At 40.0% G+C, this 21,677-nt stretch overlaps 1 protein-coding gene across 7 annotated transcripts in view; it reads left to right on the top strand.

The window, feature by feature from the left end:
- Nucleotides 1–21,677, top strand: part of Anln (anillin, actin binding protein) — an 81,497-nt gene that overhangs the window by 49,831 nt on the left and 9,989 nt on the right. For 6 of the 7 annotated variants that reach the window (XM_059267514.1, XM_059267513.1, XM_059267511.1 and 3 more), the window contains 12 exons: nucleotides 658–893; nucleotides 2,543–2,688; nucleotides 3,035–3,182; nucleotides 5,245–5,380; nucleotides 5,702–5,884; nucleotides 8,198–8,324; nucleotides 10,701–10,749; nucleotides 10,844–10,900; nucleotides 11,971–12,009; nucleotides 12,351–12,372; nucleotides 14,387–14,499; nucleotides 15,646–15,699. In XM_059267514.1, coding sequence (XP_059123497.1) covers nucleotides 658–893; nucleotides 2,543–2,688; nucleotides 3,035–3,182; nucleotides 5,245–5,380; nucleotides 5,702–5,884; nucleotides 8,198–8,324; nucleotides 10,701–10,749; nucleotides 10,844–10,900; nucleotides 11,971–12,009; nucleotides 12,351–12,372; nucleotides 14,387–14,499; nucleotides 15,646–15,699 — 1,310 coding nt within the window. The remainder of the gene's footprint in view (nucleotides 1–657; nucleotides 894–2,542; nucleotides 2,689–3,034; nucleotides 3,183–5,244; nucleotides 5,381–5,701; nucleotides 5,885–8,197; nucleotides 8,325–10,700; nucleotides 10,750–10,843; nucleotides 10,901–11,970; nucleotides 12,010–12,350; nucleotides 12,373–14,386; nucleotides 14,500–15,645; nucleotides 15,700–21,677) is intronic. The other variant, XM_059267510.1, reaches the window with a different exon arrangement.

The following is a 21,677-nucleotide window of genomic DNA, read 5'->3' as shown; positions in this document are numbered from 1 at the left end:
GGTTTCTGTATGTAGCCTGGCTGTCCTGGAACTCGCTCTGTAGACCAGGTGGCCTCGAACTCACAGAGGTTCGCCTGCCTCTGCTTCCTGGGACTAAAGGCGTGCACCACGATCACCTGTTGAAATTTATTATTTTTAAATAATGTGTGTGTGTCTTTGTGGGAGTGTGTTCATATGACTGTAGGTGCCTTCAGAGGCCAAAAGAAAGTGTTGTACCCCTGGAGCTGGAGTCACGGTCATTGTGAGCAGCCCGTTGTGGGTGCTGAGAACTGAACTCGGGCCCTCTAGAAAAGTAGACTCTAACACCGAACCATCTCTCTAGCCCTTGGTACTTTTTTGAAAGTCAGAATCTTGTGTTCCTGCTTAATACTCTCACTTAATACTCTTAATACTCTCAAATCCAAAGCATTAGGTTTAGTTTTTTTTGTAAGTCTAGTCTTTCTATCTTAGAAAATATTTTGGAACTTTTAAAATATTTTTAAATATGAGAGTCCAGCTTTATCTTGATTTTATATGTATTAGAAGTTGTCCTCTCTCTCTGTTGTTAGGAAGTGATTTTTTTTTTTAGGGTAACTCTCTGTTGTTATAGTAAGCATGAAAACGCAGCCTCCTCTGCCACACTGGTTCTTAGTGTCTACCCATTGAAATGTTTTTCAGAAGTAGTACGGGAAGTTGAGATGAGTGTGGATGATGATGCTATCAATAGCTCCAAAGTCATTAATGACATCTTTAGTGACGTCCTAGCGGAAGGGGAACTGGATATGGAAAAGAACCAGGAGGAGATGGAGCAAGTAGGAGCGGAGAACAGCGAGGAACAGGAGGATGCACTGAACATCTCTTCAATGTCTTTACTTGCTCCATTAGCCCAGACGGTCGGGGTGGTAAGTCTAGAGGTAAGAAAGACTACATGTACACAGGCTCCTAGCAAAATAAACTGAGGATACTGCACACCTCCTCCACTTTTGGTAAATGACTTTTACCCTCTAGACAGTGGGGTTGTGTGAACCTGATAAAATTCTCTTAGTACCTCTAGTAAACTCTAGTAATTTCTTATGACCTCAGGTAACATTAACATATTTTAGCAAGCATGACATTTGGACTCAAATTCTGGTTGTAGTGTTTTGTAATTGTTGTAGCTTCTGTATGATGTGGTTCTCCCAGCTGTCAAACAAGGTCAGCAACAGTACCTACATTCTGGGGCTGATGTAATCTTTCAGTCCTAATTATATTTAGGACCAGAAATACAAGTAGCATTCACTGAGACCTAACCTCTGTTAATTGCCATCACCCTAAATTTAGTAACTGTAGCTCTGGAGATGAGCTCAGTTAGGAGTACTTTTATTTAAAAGGATTTCTTGATTGGTTCTGTTTTGTTTTTTGATTTTTGATTTTTGGATTTTTTTTTTTTTTTTTTTTTTTTTTTGAGACAGGGTCTCATGTAGCCCAAGCTGGCCTTGTGTGTTAGGCTGGTATAAGGAGAGCTGCAGTTTCTGACCATGAATTTTAAGTCTTTCTAACAGACTCAAGTACATCTTTATCAGTCAGTATAGAAACTATTGTAATTAGCACATTTTTGCCTATGAGAAGTAAGTGTGTTTAATTGTGTAGTAAAGTCTGTGCTGTAGGAGTCGACAAACTTTTGGAAAGCATTTTCTGGATCCTGCTATTGTGAAAGCATTTTTCCTATAAAAAGTGTTGTTGAGATGCTGAGTAAGTGGTAGTTGGCTGACTAGAAGTCAGGCTCATGTGGGGCATGAGGCAAAACTTCATGGCTCCGTTAGTTCAAATGTAAAGAACTTTCCCCCTTCATTTTTATTTTATGTGTGGTGTTTTGCCTGAGTGCTTATCTATGCATCATGTGTGTGCAGTGCACCATGAGTGTACAGTGCATCATGTGTGTGCGGTGCGCCATGTGTGTGCAGTGTGCCATGTGTGTGCAGTGCCTGTAGAAGCCACAGAAAGAATTGATCCTCTGAGACTGTATTTTAGAGATGGTTGTGGCCACCATGTGTGTGCTGGGAATTGAACCCTGGTCCTCTAGAAAATCAGCCAGTGCTCTTAACCACCAAGTCATCTCTGCAGCCCCTAGTTCAGCTTTTGAAGTTTGGTTCTGTGATGTCTGGTCCAGCCTTGTGAAGAACTGGCCTCTTCCATGGACTGGTACAGGCAGTGCATCTCATAGGTTTGCTGATTTGTGTTTTTTATCCATTTACTTTGTAGAGGCTTAATCTATTTTGTTATTTTATTATAAGTCAGTAGATGTGTTGGATATGTATTTCCTAATAGCAGAAAAGAATTACTTTCTCAGAATTAAATGAAGTATCATTTAGGATCAGTGTTGTACATCCATAGCATCTGGTATGTAAATCCTGGGTGTGGTGATACATGTCTGTAACCCCAGGTTTCAGGAGGTTGTGGCAAGAAGATCAAGAGTTGGAGGCTAGCCTGGACTACATAATGAAGACTACTTCTCTGCAAGAAAAAGAAAACACATAAAAACAAAGTTGAAAGTCTAACATTTCACTTGTTTACTTTTCTGTAGAATGTAATTTCTTCACCCAAATTGGAGTTGAGAGACACAAGCCCAAGTGCTGCAAGCCCCAAACCAGGAAAGTTCCAGAGACCCCGTGTTCCTCGAGCTGAGTCTGGTGACAGCATCAGTTCTGATGATCGTGATCTTCTCTATAGGTAAGGGGTGTGGGGAAGGGCCCCTCCACCGTGTTGGCTTAGGTTGACATGAGGAGTGTTAACAACAGCTTAGCTCTTGTTTACAGAGCCTTATAAGCCTGGGGTAACTGTTTGTGGCCTGGGGATTGAACTCAGGACCTCAGGTGTGCTAAGCAGGAGGAAGTCTGCCACTGATGAGCAGCCCCAGCCTGGAATAACTTCTATCAGTTTTCCTTCCACCGCATGACATTTCCATTTTGGGGAAATGTGCTGATACTTAAGTGTGAGATTAGGTTTCTGTTGACATGTTCAATAAAGACTATTATTGTTCAGTGGACTTCTAACAGTAACTCTTTTTTCCCCGAAGCATTGATGCTTATAGGTCTCAAAGATTCAAAGAAACAGAGCGCCCTTCCATAAAGCAAGTAATTGTTCGAAAAGAAGATGTTGCTTCAAAATTGGGTGAAAAGAATAATGTCTATTCTTGTCAAGTTAATATCAAACAAAAAATGCAGGTATGCTCTGGCATGGGAAGGGAATTTGGACTTTCTTGAACTAGATTGTGAGCTTGTGGCCCTACTAATTTCAACCCCGAGTGACTGGAGTGGGATCTGATTCATGGGAGCTAAGTTACTCATGAATTCAGTTAACTTCAGGAACACGCTATTTAGAAAATTGCTGTGAAGTCATCACTTTGGAGTAGAATGTGGAGCTCTGGAGTATAGTAATGCCCAGAATGTGTGAGGCCCTGGGTTCAATCCCCAGCACCTCTCTGCTCCCCAAAACATAATCATAACTATTAGTTGGATAGCGGTAAAGTGTGAAACTTACTGTGGTCCTCAGGGGGTTTTGTGCTAAAGAAGACAGTTATGTTCGTTTGGCGGCACTTTCTGTATGGGTGCGGGGGATCGGGACTCAGGTCCCGTGCTTGTGCAGCAGACACTTGGCCAACGGACCGTTTCCCCAGCCCTCACTGAATGACGGACATATGGAGCCCAAGCCAGCACAGCAGCAGTTTTTAAAACCGAATATGCACTATAATTTAAAGTAATTACTAACTACTAGAGAACAGCGGTAGGAAAATATTAAAAGTTTGTTCTAATTAGTTAGGCCGTTAGGTTATATTTATTATTTTGAGATAGCGCCTCCTGATGTAACCTTAGCTGGCCTGGAGCTTGCTGTGTAGACCAGGCTGTCCTCAAACTCAGAGATATGCCTGTTTCAGCCTCATGAGTATTGAGAGTGAAGGACTGTTATGGGTCTTTTGTTTGGTTGTTTTTGTTTTGTTTTGTTTTGTGGTTTTTCAAGACATGGTTTCTCTGTGTAGCTCTGGCTGTCCTGGAGCTTTCTTTGTAGACCAGGCTGGCCTTGAACCTCAAACTCAGAGAGATTCCCTGCCTCTGTCTCCTGAGTGATGGTATTAAAGGCGTGGGCCACCATACCCACCTGACTGGTATGTTTTATAGGAGCAGAAAACTCTGAATATATAATAAAAGCTCATTTCATACCATATAGTGTGACCTTCTCAGCCAGCAGTTATGAGTGTGGGAGGCAAGAAGGCATATTGGTTCATCAGGACTCAGTAGCCAGTGTTGGTTCTAACTTCTGGAATCTGACACCGAGTGGTTTATTTTAGGCATATTTAAGCATAGCACAATTCAGCGAAAACTTATGCTGGTCATGATTAACTCAAGCTTGCATGCACAACAAAGCATACATAAACCTCCTTGAGGACAAAGTAAGCTAAATTAGATCAGATGTGACTACATCAAAACTATTTGTAAAGTTTATAAAGGTAGGTTGACTGAGAAAAACAAATTTACAATAAGAGTATGGGGAGGGGGCTGGAGATATGGCTCAGCGGTTAAGGGCACTGGCTGTTCTTTCAAAGGTCCTGAGTTCAATTCCTAGCAACCACATGGTGGCTCACAGCCATCTGTAATGAGATCTGGCGCCCTCTTCTGTCCAGCAGGCAAACATGCAGACAGAACACTGTACATAATAAATAAATAAATCTTTAAAAAAAAAAAAAAAAAAAAAAAAAGAGTCTGGGGAAGGCCCAATGCCGGGAAAGGTCTCTAGCCACAACAGATAGCACAAAGGTCACCATGCTAGAAAGAGTGTCTGCTCCAGCCTTCTGGACGGATAAGGAGGTTTTTCATCCCTTCCCGTGATGGGATAACCCTGTGTACTTAACACTCCAGGTTCCCCTAGTGAATATCTGAGCACAAAGTCTTCCATGCCTCCTTCAGTACAGTAGTGTCACATTGAAGGTTGTATGCATTCTGTTTTCAGAAGTATGGCCACAGTGAAGGTGTGCATGGATAAGTGCTGCCAGAGCATCTTGGATTCATCACATCATTTGACTTTGAGTTAACGTTTAATTGTTTGTATTCAGAACTTTTTACTGTGTTACATTTTCTGTGATGCTCACCGTTAAGCCACAGTTGAAGAATCTGCAATCTAAAAACTTGTGCAATAAAACTAACGCTTGGACTTTATGCAGTCAGATGAATTTAAGTTTAAATCAAGTGGTAATGGTGATTAACTAATTAATCCTTCCTGTGGTTTCCCTAGGAGCTCAATAATGACATAAATTTGCAGCAGACCGTGATCTATCAGGCCAGCCAGGCTCTGAACTGCTGTGTTGATGAAGACCATGGGAAAGGGTCCCTGGAAGAAGCTGAAGCCGAGAGACTTCTTCTGATTGCAAGTATGTGTACTGCACCTGGGACACAGCATCCAGCCTGAACATGCGTGTGCACACTCCTGTGTGTCTCATCTCATGTGACAATGGAACGTGTTGAGTGGGGAAGGTGACACGTCATAAAAACCCGATTAAAAGCTGAAGCATTATAAGGAATTGGGGACACACTAGCGATGACGTTTTACCCAGCAGTTCCATCAAAGAGACAGTCACTGATTGTGTCTGTGCTCTTTTGTTGGGCTGTCTCTGCAGTGTGCTTTCAGGATTTGTCAATCAGGACCAGTTACAGTTTAACGTTTGGAATATTACTTGCATGTTTTCACATAGCTGAGAAGAGAGCACTTCTGATTGATGAGCTGAATAAGCTGAAGAACGAAGGGCCTCAGAGGAGGAATAAGGCTGGTGTCCTGTCTCAGAGTGAATTTGTTCCATCCAGAGGGTCTGTCACTTTGTCAGAAATCTGCTTGCCTCTGAAAGCAGACTTTGTCTGCAGCACCGCTCAGAAACCAGGTATGAGGCTGGATTACATGGAGAATTGTGAGGGCCACCTGGACTGGATTGTGTGAGAAAGATAAAAGTAGAGTATGCATTATGATACAAAGCTTCCATCCTACAGTGTCATTCCTCATATTGTAAGGCAGTTCCTCGTAATTGAACAATTGGGGGAAATTTATCTTATATAATGGGTTTACCAACCCATGCAAGTATGTACATCACTCTATCTCAAACAGAATTATGACAGAAAACATTTTCCTAGGTTATCTTGACAGGACATACCATTTGCCTTTCATTAATTAGTTTTGTTATGTGCCAGGTCACTTAAAAGAATTTATTTTACTTTATTCTTGTTAAAATTCACCCCATTTTAGAAGTTCCTTCTGGAAATTTTTAATTATTGGTTGTGTGAGTAATAATTACTCAGTGAGTATACCTCTATTGAAGTTTTATTTCCTTTTCTTTTCTGGATTGGATAACCACAGTGACCTCTTAAAATTGTCTAATCTGCTAAATCATATGGGAGTCAAATGGGTAAAGAGGACTATGGCATCAGGATCTGAAAACAGCAGGGTAATTTCTAGGAAACTCGTGAGTGAAGTGTTGAATAGGATTATTTTAAGTCTGGGTGGTGGCAGCACTCACCTTTACTCCCAGAGCTCAGGAGGCAGAGGCAGGTGGATCTCTGTGAGTTCGAGGCCAGCCTGGTCTACAGAGCTAGTTACAGGACAGCCAGGGCTGTTGCACAGAGAAACCCTGTCTCGAAAAGAATTATTTTAAGATTCTTTTGCATTTTTATTTAATTAAAACTTTATCTCAGGACTGGAGAGATGATTCAGAGATTAAGAGCACTGGCTGCTGTTCCAGAGGTTCTGAGTTCAATTCCCAGCAACCACATGGTGGCTCACAACCACCTATAATGAGATCTGGTGCCCTCTTCTGGTGTGCAGGCATACTTGCAGGCAGAACACTGTATACATAAAAGATAAATAAATCTTTGAAAAAAAAAACACTTTATCTCTAGGGGTAAAGAAATCTTAAAAAGGGCCCGGTGGTGGTGGTGGTGGTGGTGGTGGTGGTGGTGGTGGTGGTGGTGGCACACGCCTTTAATCCCAGCACTTGGGTTGCAGAGCCAGGTGAATTTCTGTGAGTTCGAGGCCAGCCTGGTCTACAAAGCGAGTTCCAGGAAAGGCACAAAGCTACACAGAGAAACCCTGTCTCGAAAAACCAAAAAAAAAAAAAAAAAAAAAAAAATAGGAAGAAGGCTTAAAAAAAAGTTGAGAAGTGAATTTGGGGTTTGGGGAAAGTAAGAATGGAGACCTTTACATGGTTGAGCTTCAGTGGGAACTGGGGGCACAAGCTTATAGTCCCAGGTCAGAAGCTTAAGGCCAATCGGACACCTGTGGTTCTCAAAACACCTTTTTTTTTTTTTTTTTTTTTTTAAGATTTATTTATTACATATACAGCATGTATGACTGCAGGCCAGAAGAGGGCACCAGATGTCATTACAGATGGTTGTGAGCCACCATGTGGTTGCTGGGAATTGAACTCAGGACCTTTGGAAGAGCAGTCAGTGCTCTTAACCTCTGAGCCATCTCTCCAGCCTCTCAAAACACCTTTAAAAGGGAGGTGTGGTTGTAGTCTGTGATAGAGCTTTGCCTTAAACGTGAGTCCCAGAGTCAGTCTCCAGGACTAGGACTTTGTTTTTTAAACATTCACTGCATGTGGTGGCTTGCATTTATACTCCCAGCAGTTTGGAAGATTGCAAAAGTATATCATCTCCAATTCAAAGCCAGTCTGGGTTACAGAAGAAATTCCTATTTCCAACAAACAAATGAAGAAAAAGTTTGAGTATTATTGTAGAAATGAGCTAATTTAGGTTATAATTTTTCCTGTTGCCTGGTTTTAGTATAATGTAGAAAACTTGGTAATTTAGTATTTATTTTGAGATAGCGTTACTTAGTGATAAATAGTGAATAAATAGTTCATGTTTTTATTAGGTATTATCCTCGAGTAACTTTAATACTTTTTAAATCTCAATTTTGAAATAAGAAATCATAATTTCCCTTCAGAGGTGTATGCAGAGAGTGAGGATTGTAGAATGAAGCTCTTTTGCTTTATGTAATTAGGAGACTTGATGCTTATTCCCAGACTGGAGGTATCAGGTTGTGTCTTTCTTAGCTTTTTGTTTGGGGAAATTTGATCTTAGAAATTGCAAATAAAAGTTTTATGTGGGTCAGGTGCAGTATGACTTCTGGCCTTCCAGTGTGCTGTCTAGCTGAGTTTGTTGTTCTTTTGCTAATTTTGCAATGTGTTTGCTTATTACAGATGCATCAAATTACTACTACCTAATTATGCTAAAAGCTGGAGCTGAGCATATGGTCGCCACACCATTAGCAAGTACTTCAAACTCTCTTAGTGGTGACGCTCTGACATTTACTACTACATTTACTCTGTAAGTAAATTGAGCATCTCATGGTTCAGACATCTTTTTCTTTTTCTTTTTTTCTTTTTTTTTTTTTTTTTGGTTTTTCGAGACAGGGTTTCTCTGTGTAGCTTTGCGCCTTTCCTGGAACTCACTTGGTAGCCCAGGCTGGCCTCGAACTCACAGAAATTCACCTGGCTCTGCCTCCCAAGTGCTGGGATTAAAGGTGTGCGCCACCACCGCCCGGCATGTTTTTCTTTTAATAGAGTTAAGACAGTCTTGGCATTTGAGTGATGTTTATATCTTGTTTTATCTGGTATAGTTTGTGGGATGGACCTCAGCTTTGTGCATGCTAAACATGTGTTCTATCAGCAAACTACATCTCAAACTTTAATTCCCCCCCCCCCCCTCCGCCTTTATTCCGAGACAGGGTTTCTTTGTGTAGCCCTAGCTGTCCTGGAACTTGCTCTATAGACCAGGCTGGCCTCAAACTCAAAGAGATTTTACCTGCCTCTGCCTCCCAAGTTCTGAGATTAAAGGTGTATGACGCCACCACCTGGTCCCAAACTTTGATAGTATTTAAAATGTATTTACATTTGTTTATTAACTTATTATGATTAATGTAATCGTTTTATTAGCATAGCTTATACATAATGGCATGACATTTTCATACCTGCATATAATATATTTTTGGTTATATTAACTCCTCACTACCCTCTCTCCCATTTCACTCCTGCTGATCCCTTTGTTCTCCTTGACAATTTCCCATCTACTTTCAGTCCTTTTATTTCTTTCTGGTAGTACTGGAAATCAAGCCTAGAGCCTTATGTGCTAGGCAAGTGCTCTACCAATACGCTGCAACCCATCCCCTTAATTGGTCTGTCTTATTAAAGTTATTATTATTTGGTGAGCTAATGAGTTTAAATTAGGGTTGCTTACAGGACCATGGGTAAGGGGTTACTTATAGTCGTGTGGGCAACTTGTCAGTGATTGGCCCACTCAGAGAAATGTCCTATGTCCTCTCCCACCCCACCCTCGGAACCGTCAGCTGTCAGTCTCCTCAGGAAGAGACAGAGCACCTCCCCCAGACCTTCTTCTTTTCCTCCTCCTTTCTTCTTCTCCTTCTCTTCCTCCTCCTTCTTCCTTTTCTTCCTCCTCCTTCTTCCTTTTCTTCTTCCTCCTCCTCCTCCTCCTCCTCCTATTTATTTATGAGGTGCTGGAGAGATGGCTCAGTGGTTAAGAGCACAGGCTGTTCTTCCAAAGGCCTTGGTTCAGTTCCCACTACCTGAGCTCATGACAGCTCACACCAATCTGTAGCTCTAGTTCCCAAGGATCCAGTGCTCTCTTCTAGCTTCTGCAGCCACTGCATACATGTGGTACACAGACATGCATGGAGGCAAGACACCCACACGTATAAAAATAATTAAATCTTTAAACATTTATTTCTTTGATTATCAGTGTGTATGTGCATACTTGTATGATGTGTTCAACAGCTCATGTGTAGAAGTTACAGGATAACTGTAGAATCTGTTCTCTCCTGCCTTTATGTGAGCTCTGGGTGTTGAACTTAGGTTGCTAGGCTTGGGCAGCAAGCCCCTTTAGCTTCTGAGCCATCTTCTGGGCCCCTGTTTATTCTGTAAATATGAACAGATAGTCCAATTTTCAGTTGTTCCATTTAGCTCTTCTTCTGATTTATTTTCTGCGTTGATACTTTTTGACTATAGATATGCAGTATATATAGTGCGTCAGTATTTTGCACCATTATTTTTATAGGTGCTTTAAATCACATTTTATATATATATATATATTTTTTTTTGGGGGGGGGGCTTATGAGACAGGGTTTCTCCTTGTAGCCCTGACTATCATAGAACTTGTTCTGTAGACCAGGCTGACCTCAGACTCAGAGATCTGCCTGTCTCTGTCTTCCAAGTGCTGGAATTAAAGGCATACACCACCCTGCCAGCTGTAACAATATTTTATTACCAACAAAAAAGATAATTAGTATCAAATACATATTTTATTTTATTTTTTATCTGTTTTTTGGTTTTTGGTTTTTGTTTTTTTTTCTTTTGAGACGGGGTTTCTTTGTGTAGCTTTGGAGGCAAGAGGACAGCTGTGGGAGCCTTGGGCTAGAGCTGCAGTGGTCCCACAGGCTTGGTGGTAAGCACTGTTCCTCACTGCCTTCCTGTAGTATTACTAAAGACCCTGGTTTTTATAACACAAATATTACTGAAGTGTGTCTTAAGAAAAAATGTGGTTTTACCATTTTTTATTATTCTTGATAGTTTATTGTATTTCTCAAAAATACAATGGAGTCTTTGAGTGTTATAACAGTGTTTGTACATTATTTTTAAAGGCATAACTTTAGATTTTTTATTACAGTTTTATTTAATACTCTTTTTTCAGGAATGATGTTTCCAATGACTTTGAAATAAATGTTGAAGTTTACAGCTTGGTAAGCAGTTAAAAAGCTTTCTGAAATGAACAATAATATATTTACTTAATAACATTAGATTTTTAAGGCAGTTATATCTTGGATTTGTGTGTAGGTACAAAAGAAAGATTCATCAGGCCTTGATAAGAAGAAGAAAGCCTCCAAGTCCAAGGTGAGAGCTGCAACCTAATGAGAGCATTGCTGGAGAGTGTCCTCTAGTCAGCAAGAGACGCTGACCAGGCACGCCTCTCACTGGGGCCGCCTTCCGTTCAGAGGTTTAGACTGAATGGAATTATTGTCTTGGGGGAAACATGGCAGGCAGACGTGTGCCAGAGAGGTAGCTTAGAGTTCTTCATCTGGATCAGCGGACAGCAGGAAGAGACAGACACTAGATCTGGCTTGAGCTTCTGAAACCTCAAAGCCCACCATAGTGACATACTTCCTCTAACAAGGGCGCACCTACCCAACAAGGCCACACCTCTGATTAGTGACCAAGCGTTCAAATATATGAGGGCCATTCCCATTCAAACCACCACCATCATTTTAGTTTTAATTACAAGTTTCAGTGATTTAAGGTGTTTTTTTTTTTTTTTTAAATAGGCCCCACATTTCTATTGACTGCATTAAGTAGGTATGACTGTCGAGTGTAAATATATATAAGTGATCATGATAAGTGTAATTAGGGCCCTTCTAATACGTGCAAAATATCTTATTTTCTGAATATTGCTTAAACTTTGAGCTTGTTGGGAAATATGATTACTAGGGCCTTGGTTTCCACCTTTCTAATCTTTGCTCTTTTGTTTGCTTCCTAAATCATTAGAATTTTTTTCTGTCTGGGTGGTGGTGGCACTTGAGTTTAATCCCAGCACCTGGGAGGCAGAGGCAGGTGGATCTCTGAGTTCTAGGCCAGCTTATTCTACAGAGTGAGTTCCAGGACAGCCAGGACTACACAGAGAAACCTTGTCTCAAAAAGCCAAAAAAGAAAAAAATAGAAGTTTTTTTCTGTCCTCAGTTTTTAAATCTTTCTTTATTCTAACTTTTTTGTTGGGTAGAAGTGAGAAAACTAAATAAAACAAAGTATTTTGGCTCTACTTTCAAAGAGGATACATTTGCAAAGTCTCGATAAAGGAATTAAGTATGATCTGTTTATATTTAACAGTTATTTTCTATGTAAGAACATTAGTTTTAAGCTCTGAATTGTAATATTTAATAGAAAATATGCTAAGCTCTCTCTTTTTCTAGGCTATTACTCCAAAGAGACTCCTCACATCTATAACTTCAGTAAGTAGAATTTTTCTAAAAATCAAATCCTCTTGATAGATCTACATTTTTAATAAAACTACAATTGACTACCAGCTTTTAATACTGTAGAAGTCTTTAAAATGCACTAATGGATCCCAGTACTTGAAAGGCAGAAGCAGGAGGATTATAAGCTACAGTCTAGTCTGGACATAGTAAGACTTTCTCAAAATAAATAAAGATATGTTAATTATTGATACTTAATGTGAGAAACATGTTTTCTCAACTGTAGTCCTTGTGTAAAACTTGTACTTAACATTTAAATTTGCATACTAAATAATAGATAATTAATGTATCTTCTTCACCTCTTTTTTTTTTGTTAGAAAAGCAACCTTCATTCTTCAGGTGAGTGGATCTAAACTATTTGAAGCTGTAGAATAATTAAATATAGCAGTTGCATACCTTTATAAAAATATTCAACCATACACACATACATACACGTGCCTTCTTGATTTGCTTTGGGAAAATATTTTCTTTTTTAAGAGTTTTAACATTATTTTTATGGTGTGTGTGTGTGTGTGTGTGTGTGTGTGTATGTGCATGTGCAGTGCAAATGCCTATGGAGGCCAGAAGAGGGTATTGGATTTCCTGGAGCTAGAGTTAGAGGCAGTTGTGAGCTACCCTTAATAAGTGCTAGAAACTGATCTCTGGTCCTCTGCAAGAGCACCAAGCATTCTTAACTGCTAAGCCATCCCTCAAGCCACAGGAAAACATTTCCTTCATGGACTTTTTAAAACAATATATATTACTAGCCAGAATAGCATGTAGTCTGATTGTAGCCTTTTCGGGCAACAGTATAAGCTAATGATTAGGGTTTTTTTAGAATGTAGCTGTCAGTGCTAGTCACTTGGTAGTTCCAACAAGCAGTGTTATTCTTCAGCTCTGCTTCTGTTTTTATTATCGACTCCATAGAGTTTGCTTCCTTTAACTATACTGATTATAACATGTCACCAAAGCATCTCTCTAGGTTACTGGGAATGGGGTGCTAGTGATCAAGGAAAGTCCTTTAAAATGAATTTAGGGTCAGGTTTTCAAAGTGGATTGTGATGGCACTGGCCTCATTTGCCTCCAACAATGTAGTTCTCTAATCTATGGAGTTACACAGATCTATGTGACTAAGGTCACTCAGGAGTACCAATAGTAGGGGAATCTTTTCCATATTTCTTGTCATTTTATTTACTGCATGCACATGTGTGGGTCACAGTGAGTTCTCTTACACCATATGGATTCCAGGGATTGACCTTGGGCCATTAGGTTGGGCTTAGCAAATGCCTTCACCTACTGAGCTTGCCAACTTTTCTATGTTTTTTGCAGGGAAATTGCTTTATTTATGTGGGAAATTTTAAGTTCTCTGTCATTAAAAACATAACTTTGCCAAATGTTAAGAAGCGCCTGTATTTCAGTTAAAGATAATCTTTTAAATAATTTTCTTTCATTAGGAAAGCTTGATCTTTGATTTTCGTCCATATTTAGAGATGAGACAGTGATATGACTGAGCAGGTAGATTCTTGTATGTAGGCCTTAACATCTGAGTTTGATCCTGTGTGCCACAACATGGCAGGAAAGAACTGACTCACCAAATTATTCTCTTGATCTTATAAGACTGCACATACACATGCACACACTAAAGTAAAACTGGAGGACACTAGGCATGGAGCCTCATACTTGTGAGTGACATCGATACTTGAAGAGCAGAAGCAAGACGGTTGTTGTACTTTCGTGGCCATTCTGGGCTGTCTTGTAGTTCCAGGCCTGCCTGGCCAAAGGGATGATGCATCTCTGTCTCAAAAGACAAACAAAAGAGACAGAATGAAAAGGAAAATGAGGCAGAGTCTCTCTGCCAGTGTGACTTCATTCATGTGGATGTTGAGAAGCCATTTCTTATTAGTTAGTGTCTTAGTCACTGTTCTCTTGCTGTGAAGAAACACTATGACCAAAGCAACTCTTAGAAAAGACAGCATTTAATTGGGGACTTGCTTACAGTTTCAGAGCATGAGTCCATTATCTGAGAGCTTTACATTCTGATCCACATGCAGCTGGTGTGTGTGTGTGTGTGTGTGTGTGTGTGTGTGTGTGTGTGTGTGTCTGTCTGAGGGAGTGGAGGTGGGAGGGATGAAGGGTGGGATTGAGAGAGATTGAGACTGGGTTTGGCATGGATTTTGACACCTCAAAGCCCACCCCTAGTGACACATCTCCCCCAGTGAGAGGACACAGTAAGGCTATTCCAACAAGGTCACACCTCCCAGTTCTTCCCAAATGATGCGTCAACTGAGGACTGAGCATTGAAACTGAGCCTCTGGGCCAATCCTCCTCAGACTTAGGAAACCAGGGGGACTAAATATGGCTCGTTTCTCTGCAGTGATGGCCAGTCCGGGAGGTCTCGGTGCTGTGCGCACCAGCAGCTTTGCCCTGGTTGGATCCCACACACTGTCCTTATCTTCCGTCGGAGAGACTAGGTTTGCTTTGGACAAGGTAACTCACTGTTCTCACGACTGTCTTACACTTACTACATCAGTCTATAGAAACCCCCAATACTTTCAGATGTTTGAATTGTACATTGTAGTAGCTAGGGGTACACATGAGTGATAAGTGTTGGGAGTGTTTTGTATATTAATACTATATATAAATCTTCGGTCTATACTGGTTTCTGTGACAGTTCAAACATATTGTGTCTTGCATTTAAATATTGTTTATATTTTAAAACAATTCAATATGTTATGGATTTAGGTTTTTATATTTTCTAGGACAAGATCTTACTGTATCATTGAGGCTAGCCTGAAACTCGCTATGTAACCAAGGCTAGCCTTGAACTTCCTCAGTCCTCCTTCCTTAACCTCTCACTGTTGGGATTGCAGGCATGTGCCAGCCATATCTCTTTAACTTCTCTTTCCCATACTTCCTGGATCTAATGCTTCAGATTTGTTTATCTGACTTAAGGTCTATAGCCCAAGCTACCCTCAGGCTTGTCATGTGTAGCCAAGGCTGACAGAGCTCCTGATCTTCCTGTCTCTACCAGCATGGGTAATCATGCCTGGCCAGATTATGTTTTCGTACTTCTTGACCTCAGCCTCCCTTCACTCCATCCCTTTCCTGTTTCCCTTCTCCATCCCTGGTAATCACTGTTGACATTCAGATTGACTTGTACATGTGGGGAGAACATGCTGTCTTTGGGTATTGTGTATTATTAGCGGTTTCCATAGTGAGAACATAGAGGTAAACTGCATGAAGAAGAGGCGTGGCTTCTGTCATTGCGCAGCTTGTAATTGACAGTTTCCTTTCTGCTAGCACTGCAGGTGGACCTCGGTGCTCATGCGTGCTAAGCTGGTAACTTCTGCATTCTGAGCAAAATCACTTCATTTCTCAGGGATCTCATTTTTCCCCATGGGATTATTAGATTAATACAAGCCAGTCTAACATTAAAACTAGGAAAGTATTATTTTCGGTTGATAGACAAAGTGCTGGCCATGTTTAGTTTTGACTACTGTTAACACAAAAATTATTTGAACATGCTAATATCTAAAATTGTATGTAACTTTTATTTAGTAATTCGACTAGTCTTAACACATTGAATGATACTGGATCTTTTTGTTTTCTTCTTTTCTTTTTTGTTCATTTTAGATAAATTTTGATGTAAGAGAGCAGGAGGCACTGGGCTATTTGTTCCAGGAAAAGGTTGCTTTATTTTCTTTACTTAAAATTAATGTGCTGAAGAAATCATTTTCTGCCTGTATTATTTTTTAATCATGTTCGGTTAAAGCTGCTGGTTGAGTATATGTTCTGATGAATACATTGAATTTAATAATTAAAAAACCTAATGTCCTCTTCAAAACAATAGCTAATCCTTGATTTTTGGTCCATGTGTGTTTGTCTCACTAACCACTCTTGTATATTTTTGGTTTATAAATTGGAATAATTGACAGTATCTATGTAGAGACAAAAAATTCATTCTGTGGGCTCTTATATGTATATGGGCATCCTTTTTCTCTTTCATAATTCTTTATAGTTTTCTTTCAAATTTCTCAATTTTTTTTCCTTATAGGTTTGCTTTAGAACTTTCTCTATATACTTTCTACCATTTGTGATTTTTGTTGTTGTTTTGTTTTTTGAGACAGGGTGTCTCTTTGTAACAGCTTTGGCTGTCCTGGAACTTGCTTTGTAGACCAGGCTGGACTCAGACAGAGAGATCAGCCTGCCTCTGCCTCCTGAGTGCTGGGACTAAAGGCGTGTGCCACTACTGACTGCCTTTTTTTTTTTTTTTTTAAGTTTTATTTATCCTTGGCTAGATTGGAACTTACTATGTAGCCAAAGATGACCTTCAGCTTCTGATCCATCAACCTTGCAAGTTCTGAGATTACAGCCATTGGTCTTCATGGCCGGATACTGGATGCTGGGAATTAAACCAGCACTTCATGCATGCTAGGCAAGCTCTCTACCACTGAGCGACATAACTGGCCCACATTTTATAATTTTTTTAAATCTATATTCACTTTCATATTGATTATTTTTCTGAGTACTAATTAGAATAGAAAATTAATAACTATGTTTAAGGCTAAAGTTATTCTGACTTCTGATAGACTAAAAGAACTATTGGTGTGATGATTTAAAGCTGTTTTTATGTGTATGGGTGTTGGGCTATGCTGTGTGTACACCATATGTGTACCTGGTTCCTGCAGAGGCCGCAAGGAGAGCGTTAGATCCCCACAACCACAAGTGGAGATTTCTGCGTTGTTTTAGCTGAAACCTAATTTAAATGCTGAATCCTGGTACTTCAATGATGAATCTCAGTCATTTGCAAACTTAAACCCCTTATTTCAATGAAATCCCGAATTCTCAGCTTTATACTTTTGTGGGAAAAGGACGTTCCAAAGCTCAGCTGACTTGAAGGAGCCTCTTAGCTATAGATAGAGAGATTTCCTTTAGGAAATGTCAGTTCAAATATTTTTAGAGAAAACAGTAATAAAGTGAAACAATTATAGACTGACATGATTTTGAGCTTAGAAGTAGAGTGATTAGGCATTTTTTTTTTCCTTAGACAGGGTCTTTCTATGTAGCCCTGGCTGGCTGGGAACTCTATGTAGACCAGGCTGGCCTTGAACTCACAGTTATCCACCTGCCTGTGCACCAAGACACCTGGCTGATTAGGCATTCTTACCTCTTTGAAGAAATCCAGTGTATGCCTTTTGACCTATGTACCTATGTCTCCCTTTTACTCTGAAATATGCCAGTGCATGATGAGTTGCATTATTTATCCTGGCTCTAGGTTACAGTTTATATCTCTTAATCATCAGTGAAGTGAGGATGGCTTAAAGAGACTCATGCTTAACAGACGAGGGCAAGAACATTTTCATCTTATGTGTTAGTAAGAAAGATTTCATCTTTCTTATATGAATGGGTATTTCCATGCTAAATGGTAGCTATGCTTTAATTTGGAAGAAAATATCTATCAAACTTTTAATTAGTAGGAGTAATGTAGTTTCAGTTTTAGATGTTTAAATTTTTGTTTTGTCTGAGTGAGTGAGCGTGTGTGTGTGTGTGTGTGTGTGTGTGTGTGTGTGTGTGTGTTGTGTATAGGGTGCTGGGATTCAAACTGAGGGACTCATGCATGGTAGATACCTTTCACCTATTTTGTCAATTTTTGCATTGTATATTTTAAACTTTCTGATGAATTGTTCCATTTATCTCTGATCTTTATTGTTTTAGATTTGTTTTTCTTTTTTTTTTAATAATTTATTTTTATTTCATGTGCATTGGTGTTTGGCCTGCATGTAGGTCGGTGTGAGGGAATAGATCCACTGGAACTTGTTACAGACAGTTGTTAGCTGCCATGTGGGTGCTGGGAATTGAACTCCAGTCCTCTGGAAGAGCAGCCAGTGCTTTTAACAACTTCGAGCCATCTCTCCAGCCCCTAATTTGTTTTTCTTTTCTGAGGGTCTTCTCATGTAGTCCAGACTGACCTCAGATTTGTTGCGATCCTCCACCTCAGCCTCCTAAATGCTGGAACTACAGGAATAGGAGACCACAGCTGCCTCTGGTCCTTTTCTTCTTAGTTTGTGTTGTCTGATATAAACATTGTCAGAGGGGCTTGGTGTGGTTGTGCTTTCTGCCTTCCCCTTACTCCTTGTCAGTCTGCTTCAAGTTCGGGTCTGAGGTACAGCCTTTGGAGCATGTTTGTTAACTAATCTGACAAGTCTTTTCTGTTTTTCCTTTTCATTGAATGCACTGTGAATGGCAGTCCTGCACCTCTGCTTGGGCCTTGGCCCGGGGATAAGGTGGTCCCTAGTTTGGCTCACCTAGCAGAGGCACACATCTTCCTGGAATTCACTACTTCCTGTCTGTTTGCTTTTGGACTGCTTTGATGTCTTCATCGTAGCTCAAAGACTGGGGAAACAAGTTTTTGATACCTTTTTTATTTTATTTTTGAGATTATAATATTATTACATAATTTCTCCCTTCCCTTTCCTCCCTTCAAACTCTTACGTATACCCTGTTCTTGCTCTTTTTCAAATTCATGGCCTCTTTAATAGGCAGTCATGTTGGTGAAACTTTCTGGGTATAGCTTCTGACGTTCCTAGGAGACACATCTTACTGCAGACTCCCTGATCCTCTGGCTTTTACCATCTTTCCTCACCCTCTTCCACATGTTGTCTGAGCCTTAGGAGCGAGAGTTGGCTTGTAGATGTATCTGCTAGGCCAGGGCTCCACAACTCTGTGTTTTGGTTGGTGTAGTTTTCTGTAATGGTCTCTATCTGTTGCAAAGAGCAGTTAGTTTTTGTTGTTAAGCTTACCCAGATTTTTGGGGTTTTGTTTTTGTTTTTGTTTTGTTTGTTTGTTTTTAATTGTTAAAGTGAAAAAAAGTGGGCTTTTTGTAAGTTTTCATCTCTAAATTAGAAGTGGAGTTCTGGGCACTTAACTGTATAAATCTTCCAAACATACAGTAGGATAAATGTGGTAAACAGAATTTGGGAATAATTTTGAGGGTACTGTTTGTCCAGGGTTATTATATCAGCTGCGGTAAAGAGTGAAGAGTCACCATATGGTGCAGTAATAGATGTGGTGTGCAAATTCTTCACATAGAGACTAAACAGTGCTCCTGCAGCGGGAGTTGTGTGCTGGATCTCACTGTTGGTTTCTTTCTATGTCAGGCCGACTGACTTTAGGTATGTACTCCAAAGTAAAATGTCACAAGCGTAGAATGAGTACTATCATGAACAGAGCTCTGTGTTAGGTGTATTTTAGAGCAGCTTTAAAAACCATGAGTATATTACCTACAGAGTAATTATTGTCAGGTTCCTTTTGTTCTCTTGGGGTATAATTGTATGTTTGAGGAAAATGTTTTTAGTTGGCATGTAGGTCTATAAGCTTTAGTTTTCTTCTATTTCAGGAAAAATTAGAAACATAAACTAGCAAGGGAAAAAATAGGTTTATTTATAGCTTGGCCTAACTGGAGAAAATAGCATTTCCTATGGCGGTGTTAAATTTTTATAGAAAAAAATGAACCTAGAACCAGGAAATACGCATATGTCAATTTGTGAGAAATTGTCTGAAATTCCCTTTGAGGAGGCAGCTCCCCCTAGTGCCAGAAGTTAGTCTTTGCCTCCACCAGCTTGAGATTTGTGGGGAAATTGAAATTCTTTTGAGGCCATTGTTTTGGGGTCTCTTTCAGGGGTGAGTTTGTGTGTATTGTCAGAGATGCCTCTTAACTTGAAATGATATCCTTTCATATCCTGATAATCTCATCAAAAATTGAAAATTCACTTAAGATACCTAAAGCTGCTCAGTGTGGCTTAGCTCTCCCTTCCGTAAACATCCCAGCAGCCTGTGCTTGGACAAATTCATCTCTCACAAACAAATCCTAAATCCTACTGTGTAAGAAAGTAATGAATACCTCATGTACTTTGTTAAATATTTTAATCGGTAAAAGCTTGCTGAGGACATGAGATACCATAAAGTAACAGTTGCCTCTCTATGGCTGATGAGAAGCTGTGGCAGATAGTGATGTCCGGCTCTGAGAGACTCACCAGTGTTGTGCCGCACCTTGTTAGCCTAGGAAAGACCAAAATTCAAAGTGCAGTCTCTACTGAATGCGTGCTTGCTTTTCGCACAGTTATAAATATCAAATACCATAAATTGAGTTGTTATAACTTGTTAAGAATATTTCTTGTGTGTTTGAATTTCTTTCCTTCAAAACAAACGTGTTTTTCTTGTAATAAATGATGTACATGAAAGCTAATCTACAGTAATATAGGAAGTCTGCCCACAGTTCCCTGGAGATTGACACAGGAGGAAACCTGGAGGTGATAAGAACGTATGTGACTGGGACTGTGTATATAGTGTATATATATATGCTGTATATACTCAAAAGAGCTGAGAACACTTTGTTCAAGGGGCGGGCAAGATGGCTTGGCTACAGCCCTTGCTGCACAAGCCTTTGGACCTGAGTATGTCCAAAGGCAGAAGGAGAGAACGAACTCCATCAAAAGTGTGCTGTGCACACACACAAATAATAAATATATAAAATAGTCCAGATGGTAAACTGTATAAAAAATGTAAATTTAGATAACTGTAAAGACCTTATGGCAAAATTTAGTGAGTTTTGACAAGTGTACATATATTACCGTTTGGCTAACACCAAGTAGGGCATACAGCATTTCCATCACTCCTCATAATCAGTCCCAACCACACAGACACCTGTTCTCACTTCTGCCCTCATAGGTTAGTTTTGCTCATCGTTAAACTTCCTTTAAAAATGGAATCACATGTTTGTTCTTTAGTCAAACCTTTTTTGCTCAACATGATAGGTTTTGAGGCTTATTCATGTTATGTGTTAGGAGTTCATTGTTTCTAAAATGATCAGCTGGATATGGTGGTTCACATCTCTAATCCCAGATGATGGATGGACCTCTGTGAGTTTAAGGTCAGCCCGGATTACATAATGAGGCCCTGTCTTGATGATAAAAAGAAAAAAAAACAAAAACAAAAAACCTTCCACACATGTACACACAGAGATCTATAAATAAAAAATGATTCATTGAGTTAGAATTCATTCAACAAAAGTAGAAACTTTGAAATGAATATTTTAGTGGCACTTAATACATTCATGGGCATGTACAGCCATCATCTCTATTTCCAAGACAAACCCATGTCTCCAAAAGTGAGTTCTGTTCTTCTGTGATGACGTTTGAGTTGCTTCTGTGGTTGTATGTGCATGTAATTGTATGAGTGCCTCTCTTTGAGTTTTGGGGCTTATATCCAGGAACATGACTGGGGAGTCATAATGATAATTTGGCCTAGCCTTCTAAAGAGCCACCGGTAATATGCGGTTGTACTTCCCATGGTTCTTGTCGTAGAGACAAAACCTTCCTGGGAGCTGGGAAGTGGCATGCTGGTTTGGGACAGGCTCTACCCTCACGTTTGAGGCCTTCCTCTTGCTAGGACTAAGTTTGAGCCACTACAGCCACCCTTCTTGTGAGTCTGATTTGCATTGCCTTTGTCCTTTGGTTCTGTTGTTGAGTTCTTGGCTTTCCCAAGCACCGCACGTGGGCCATCGTTTGACTGACATGGTGTCTTTGCTTCTCAGCTGTATGTGTAGTTCAGACATGACTTTGAGAACCAACTCCTTTGTCTCGTGCTGAGAAGAGTGATCAGTGTCA

This window comes from Peromyscus eremicus, chromosome 7 (assembly GCF_949786415.1).
Source record: "Peromyscus eremicus chromosome 7, PerEre_H2_v1, whole genome shotgun sequence".
NCBI classification, from domain to species: domain Eukaryota; kingdom Metazoa; phylum Chordata; class Mammalia; order Rodentia; family Cricetidae; genus Peromyscus; species Peromyscus eremicus.
Note: the sequence above shows the minus strand (reverse complement) of the source record. Positions and strands in the feature narration are given on the sequence as shown.